At 32.6% G+C, this 7,695-nt stretch overlaps 1 protein-coding gene across 2 annotated transcripts in view; it reads right to left on the bottom strand.

Annotated features, from left to right (window-relative positions):
- Positions 1-2,267: 2,267 nt before the first annotated feature.
- The window catches only part of LOC110464314 (golgin subfamily A member 4-like), a 39,836-nt gene continuing 34,408 nt past the window's right edge, over positions 2,268-7,695 (bottom strand). The window contains exon 22 of one of the 2 annotated variants that reach the window (XM_021519464.1): positions 2,268-4,422. In XM_021519464.1, coding sequence (XP_021375139.1) covers positions 4,396-4,422 — 27 coding nt within the window. In that variant the 3' untranslated portion in view covers positions 2,268-4,395. Of the gene's footprint in view, positions 4,423-7,131; positions 7,231-7,695 lie in introns of those variants that run through there. The other variant, XM_021519465.1, reaches the window with a different exon arrangement.

Raw genomic sequence — 7,695 nt, 5'->3', positions numbered from 1 at the left:
ATGTCGATTTCACGCATTAATTGAAACAGTTAAAACAGTCTATAGCTGCTTTTTAAGGCAAATTTATTTTAAAACAGCTGTTGTATTTCATTTAACTATCAAGCAGCATAACACAACCTTAAGTTTAGGTAAAATTGATTATACATAAAGTTCACAGATTTTTTTTAAATGCAGACACTGTTTATGTTTGACAAGACGGGTGTGTGTAGCTAGGTTTTTATAAGGACGGCATTGTTTTCAAATTAATTACAACAAATCATTCTGGAAATTGAAGTTAAAGTTAAGCAGAATTTCAAAGCTATTATGTTGAAATTACCTAAAAGCTGCAAGGAAAGAAGCTTGGATCGAGAACTAGCATACATGTTTACAAACATACCACTATCTTTAATATTAGTCTGCACAAGCCTCTTGCAGTCAAGTCTCTTGTTAATCAAGACATCATCAATCTAGTTGTCTCATTTGATTACCTATTCATATATTTTAGGGGAATATCGGCCTTTTTCTATACAAACTTGTCGCAAATAACTTACTTACACTTACTGGGGAAAAAGATGAATAAGTTCGGCTTTGCTGTATAAAATATATTTAAATGCAAACACATTCTATTTCTAACATTTTACAAATAAATCAGTTTCCAAATTATTCTGTTTTGAATTTTTGATATATTATCAATAAGAATATGTTGGTCCCATCATCACGATTCATGTAATCACTTTAATAAATGACTTTATTTAAATTGGCAAAGAAACAAATTATCTCCCCTTAAATTATCTCCCCTGTATAATATTCATGCTTTAAAAATCCCATTAATATTCCCCATTATTATTACATACATCACCCACATCTCAAAGATATGTCCACGTAATGATTTTCATTCATTTTTATCAATTTAAATGAATCTTAAAATTAAAATACCTGAAAGGTATATATATACCCAATCAAAATTGAAAAACAAACAGAATGATTAAAAACATGCACTTCTAAAGGACAGTAAGACTTAATGACTCATCATGAACACTGTCTGTGTTCAATATATGTAAAAGTACGGATATATCTGAACACCATATTCTGTCACCTCTATTCTGTAACTACTAGGCCCCTATATATATATAACAGGGATATACATTAGGACACCCACTGTATAAGTATATCACCGATCTTCATAAGGAAACAGAACAAAAATTCTAAAGGAACAGCCAGGGCCTGTATTCATGAAACCATTCACATTCCCAAGCATGGATTTTGTGCTCAAGCCTAATTTATTGTTCTAGTTCTACATTAATGAGCAAATCTTTAAGTGGTTTAAGCGAGTTACAAGAAAGTTGGCTTGAGCACAGAACCCATGCTTGAACATGAGAATGGTTTTATAAATATGGTCCCAGGAGGTTTACCGAGTGTCCTCCCCTTGCTATTGATGATATCTGGCCCCTACATTTCATAAATAAGCATATTGCTATGCAAGTCCTTTTCCTGTAAGTGCACAGTAAAACTAAATTCTTGGAGTTACTTTTATATCTTATAATTTTACATGTTTCTACATACTAAGAGGGCTGTCAAGCCTGCCATCACTACCAAACGTCTACAAATTGAAACAGACCTGAAATACCAAATGCATTGTATCTGGCAGGCATAAATCACAAGGTGGAATTATACGCAACACAGGACCTGCTTAACCCTTTCACCACTGTATAGACCATAATGGACACATCCAGGTCAATGCATGGTAGAGTCTACTGAAGTAGCATAGTGATGAAAGGGTTAAAACATTGTGAATCAATAGTTAAGCTTTGTACTTGTGAACGACGCCATTTATTTGAAAACTGTTCTTATGACGTCATATATATAACATGAGAACGGCCAGACAACAGCACAACCTTTTTGTACCTTACAGCTGTTTTGAATTGTAAACATCTGTTCTGGACAGCATACACCCAGTGCATTAAAACAGGTTAAAATCGCAATAAATTGTCATCTTTACCATGATTTTTTGTTACTTTTTGCACTGGATTTCTAAATTCTATACGAAATCCATCCATAAAAGGCCAAAGGGATTTCGGAAATTGCAGACAATAGAGGTTGTATCTTATGTTCCCTGTACTATCTTTATATGTTGCTTTAATAGATATGAACAAAATGTCATGATCATCTTAACTCATTCACCCCTGAAATTTCATAATGAACTATTCCGAACTTTGAAATGGGAGAGTTCATATGTGTGTTCAGGGGTGAATGAGTTAAAAATGAACTTTTGGGTGAATTCCCACATATCTACATATAAAACAGAAATGAACAAACATGCAACAAAGTAGAAAAATATAAAAAGAAAGAAACTAATGAGTCCATTATCAGCTGTGTGTTGTTCATGAAACAACTGTAACGACTAAAGAACACTAATGTATCAACAAATATTGTCATAAAGTAAACAAAACAAACATAATACTCATAAATAATAGCACATTTATAAACAGTTAGGATAGAATTAAATACTTTGGAGCAGATATTTAATCACAGGCTTCGCTAATTAGGCTATTCGTAACGATCAAGCTATACATAAAAATTATTGGGAAGCTAAATATAATTTGAGGAAATTCTGAGTATCAAATATAAGGTTTAGGAATTGAAAATTTGACATTTTATGTCCTTTTGAAAAGGTCATCTTTTATGTTACATAGATAAATGAGGTTTTCACATATGTTGATATGTAACTGATGATTTTCAATCTGCTTTAGGGGAAATACTTTGGAGAGATATAGATTTAAAGCGGTCGTACAGGTAATGAGTAACATTTAAAATGCTTGTAGTTACTAAATAAATATCTGAAGAAGACCCATGATGTATCAAGGGCAGATAACTCTAAATGAGGATGAAATACTCTGGATTAAACAAATCAGATATGCCCCCAAGCTGTCATAGAAAGTTTCATAAAGTAGAACAATTAAATCATATTAAATCAATACTTATACAATAATACTTCGATGCAATCAACTAAAGCCAAAGTATGGCAACACCATCTTTCAAACTATCGTATGTACAAGTTATAAGTAGCCAAAACTTAACCACTGAAATAAAAAAAAATCAGCAAGCATAATCATAATTTAAGATAACCAAAAAGATATTTTAATATAAAATAACAAAAATTCAACCCTTCTAATAAATGCAAGAAAAACCATTTCCAGCCCCCATGCACTTCCATTGTGGGTAAACAAATCAATATTATTGATGATAAAAAGTCAATGAACATATCAAGCTAGACGTTATTTCATCCTTTGAGTAAAGTAGCCAATTCACCACAAGAGTGACCAAGAGGACAGTAGCCATCAAAACTCTCTGGGGTACGTCCCTTTAATCTGAGATCTTTCTTACGTGCGTCGCATAAAATAGAATCACACTGGAAAAGTTGTCATTAGCAAATGCAAAACATTTGTTTATTTATCTTTTCATTTTTCCTGTTTTTATAAATGCACCTTGTTATTAAATGAAAGAAGTATGACTTTGATTTGTATCAACAATTTGCTGCAATATTGTCAAATGATGCCTGTTTTTTATTGTATTAACAATACCTTTTTTTATACCTTTTTTTTGGAAGATATTTTCTCAAAACTAAACAGCCCACCTAGTATATTCTTAAAACACTATTCTCATATTTTTCCACAACATTGAATTTGGAATCATCAAAAAAATCCTTTTTACAAGGAGCCCAAACCAAAGAACTTTCCCCAAATTTTCCTACCTTTACTGGCATTTTTAATGAGGTATGCAATTATCATATTTGGTTCCTTGAAAACTGAATGTTAATTTTGTAATCATCTGATTTTTTAAATGTTACTTAAAATTCATTGAAATTGTAGATACATTTTATATACATGTATATATATTTATAGTTGTTCCTGTTTATAAATTGTGTATAAGATAAAATTCATACCGAACTGAATTTTTCAGCAGTTAACTCCCTTTTAGCCCACCAATACAAATATTGGTAAGATTAACAACATTTCATGCAATCTGGGCCATTTCAGTAAAATTAATCTTCATATCTCACTCATATTCAATAAATAAATCCTTACCCCTAAAAGAGGTATCTAATTTGTTTAGAAAAGGGAAAACCTTCCAATTTCACATGCATACTGAATAAATACAAATACATCCCATAAGAGTTCACAATTTGTTCCCCCATAAATCGCTTTTCCACAGACACTTGTAACATTTATACGTAGGCCACTAGCTCCGAGTCTGCCAAAATATTCTGACTGATCTAGGTCTTGTGTGAGTTTATCCCAGCTGGAGGTACAGTGTGTTTTGTCAAGAGTTCCTATGACTGACCAATTACGACAGTGATCTATATTATATAGATAACACTGCATGCTAATGATGGCGTTTCACTGTATCTCATATAAATCAATGCATAGGTGACGAAATCCAGCCCTGAAAAAACGAAATAGAAATTTATGAATAATTATATGGAAAGTCAAACCTCTCGAGTATAAGCATGATTTTTAAGTGACTTCTATCAAATACCTGCAAATACCTGCAGTCAAATTAACTAGTGTATACCATGAAAGTTTTGCCACAGTTTAATTTCGGGCCTTTTTCGCCCTCTTTAATGAGGTCAAATGTATTATTACACTGAACATAGGTAGATAACATAGTATACATAGTAATATGGATCAGTGAAATTTACACCTGGCAAAAAATTTATGGGAGAATAGTAAAAGTTTGAATGGATGAAAAATTTCCAGTAAATTATCTTCAACAATGTTTTCCACGTCAGGTAATTTTATGATTTTTAAAAAACCACTTATGATATTTCACCACAAATGGTGATGTTTTTTAACAACAAATAGTTTGACAACATATTTAGCAATGAGAAAAAGGATTCTATTTATTAATTTGCAAGTCTTTCATATCCAGTTGGATAAGTTTACATTTATAAGTAGGAGCAAAATATAAATGTTTAGGTAGAAACAAACACCTCCACAATAATTTTCACAAAATTCCCAAACAAGAGGCCCATGGGCCTTAACGGTCACCTGAGTCCTACAATATTTATTTTTGTTGTTGAAATATGTACCAATTTGAGTAAAAAATAGTATAATGTTAACTTAACTTTGTCAGGACCATGAGCTGATCATTCCTAGACCAATTTTAAGTGAGATCGGCCTATTAGAACTTAGTAGCAAAATAGCGGCCATGGCAGCCAAATTGTATTTCTGATTGACCCGAAAAATAACAACACTTTGTCAGGACCATGAGGCGATCATTCCTACCAACTTTCAGTTCAATCGGCCCAGCAGAACTTGACTTTAAGTTTGAAATGTAAAATGTTAACGGACGACGGACGACGGACGACGACGGACGAAAACGGATAGCAATAGGTCACTTCAGCTAAAGCTCAGGTGACCTAAAAAGCGAACTACATGTATTTAAAATACACAGGAAACATGAACAAACAACATCTACATACAATTTTTTTTCTTCGAATATTCAATATCAGAAAAGCGATTCTACTATATTAGAAGTGTAGAAATATCAATATCATTTACCCAAAGCTAACACCATTGATCTATGATGCAACTTTCCTGAGGGAAGGGTTCTCTTATAGCGTTGTCTTGGGAGATTAGGGGCCGAAACCGAACCCATAACACCGATGCAAGGGTACTATACCTTCCAAAACAACACTATAAGAGAAACCGTTCCCTCAGGAGAGGAACATAATAGATTCAGTACATCACATAACTACATGTAAGCCATGAAAAAGTTGTCTGATGGCATTATCACAGAACCCTTCGATTATATTTCTAATTATTTGTTATTGACTTTTCATTTCAGTAACCTAAATCTTGGCGAAATTGTAATTTCCCACATTTGTTTTTTTTGCATCAACTCTTTTGATGTGATTTCCATGATTTTTTTTAACTGATTCTCTTAATACTTTGTTTGGCTCTGTAAAAAACTCCTGAATGTTTTGTTTGAATCCGACGGTTGAAGCAAAGCAGACAACATCACTAAATTGAAGTAGAATTCAGAATGCCCTCTTTGACTAAGGACACACTATTTGGTATCATTTTTTTTAACCCGAGCCAGAAAAATAATACCACCTTTCATTAAGTATAGTACTCTGTAATTAGAGAAATACAGCAAACTGTGCCAAACTGGACCAATGGTAGTTTGCCAATCATTTCCCCAAGAAATTATCATGTGATGTACTAAACAGAATTCCAAATTTACTTACACAAGCCAAAGGAAAGCGACAAGAGAACCCAAAATACAAATATTCACCGATACCACCAAAATAAATATCATCCTTTTCACACAATACTCTCGTGATTTTTCTTTTCGAAAAGTATGAGAGCAATTTAAAATTTGTTCACATTTGAAAGAAAATGATAAAAAAACAGTGCTAACAAAAACAAATTTAAACAAACTGTTTTTTATTTATTTCATATAGACCATGAAGCTTACTTCTCAGAAAAGGGGGAAATATGTGTTGGACCATTTTGCAGGAAAGCTTGAACAGTAAAACCTTATTATACTGCCAATATTTGTACAGGGGAAACAAATGTCATGATAAAGGGGTTTGGTGACATGTAATAATTAAGGGGTTTGGTGAGATGTCATAATAAAGGGGTTTGGTGACATGTCATAATTAAGGGGTTTAGTGACATGTCATAATAAAGGGGTTTGGTGACATGTCAAGATGACATATAACAGGAAATATACTGGAAAGTGGGACCTTAAAATATGTTGGCAGTAAGTGAGTCGGAAAATGAAATGAATGGCATTATATCGAGGTGGACTGTATAAGGTTTAATACGACACTTAAATACCTACAAGGGATCGACATTATATTGAAAACGGGCTTATCAGTGATTAAACATGGTACATATTGGTTTAATAATTATTTTAACATTATTTTCAGAATGGAAATTGCAGAATTTCTCATTTCAGGCATTTAAAAATCTTTTTATCATCAGCATTTTAATTTTTCATTTTCACTTCTCAAGCATCAAAGAAAAAAATGATAATCATTGTGAAGAATATTGACAAAGAAAAATGTTAACATATTGTAGTGAATTGTACATCCTTGAAATAGAAAATAAAATAGAAATGTGAAAGAACACCACAAGAATACACCCAGCAAATTTTGGCAGGAAACAGGTCCTACGCAACATGCATGAATAAACGTAACAAACAAACCAGTATTTCTGACGCTCGGGATTACACCTATTGGACCTGTTTGAGATATATTACAAAGTTCATCTAAATTACCACTTACAGTGAGACAGACTGCATATCAGATATAGTACTTCAGTAACATAGGGTGACTTCTGCTTGATAAATACCAGTCCCCATTTCACCCTTTTCACAAAAGACTGAGGTCCTGGGGTTATTGCAGGTAAAATACTAAACATATTCAATAGAAGTCAGCAGTATTGTTTAAGTTCATTGTGAATGATTTTATCCCATAGTTTTTAATTCTTTACCGGTAATTTTAATAAATTTAGAAATAATTGCATTTTTTTTTTGTTTCTTATTCAAATAACAATTGGTGTAGCTGTGGTGTTCACTTAAGGATGTATGCTACCGTACTGTGACATGTAGACTTAAGGATGTATGCTACCTTACTGTGACATGTAGACTTAAGGATGTATGCTACCTTACTATGACATGTAGACCTAAGGATGTATGCTAACGTAT

Source organism: Mizuhopecten yessoensis, unplaced genomic scaffold, assembly GCF_002113885.1.
Source record: "Mizuhopecten yessoensis strain PY_sf001 unplaced genomic scaffold, ASM211388v2 scaffold10985, whole genome shotgun sequence".
Classification (NCBI taxonomy): Eukaryota; Metazoa; Mollusca; class Bivalvia; order Pectinida; family Pectinidae; genus Mizuhopecten; species Mizuhopecten yessoensis.
This window is presented reverse-complemented; position numbering and strand designations above follow the sequence as displayed.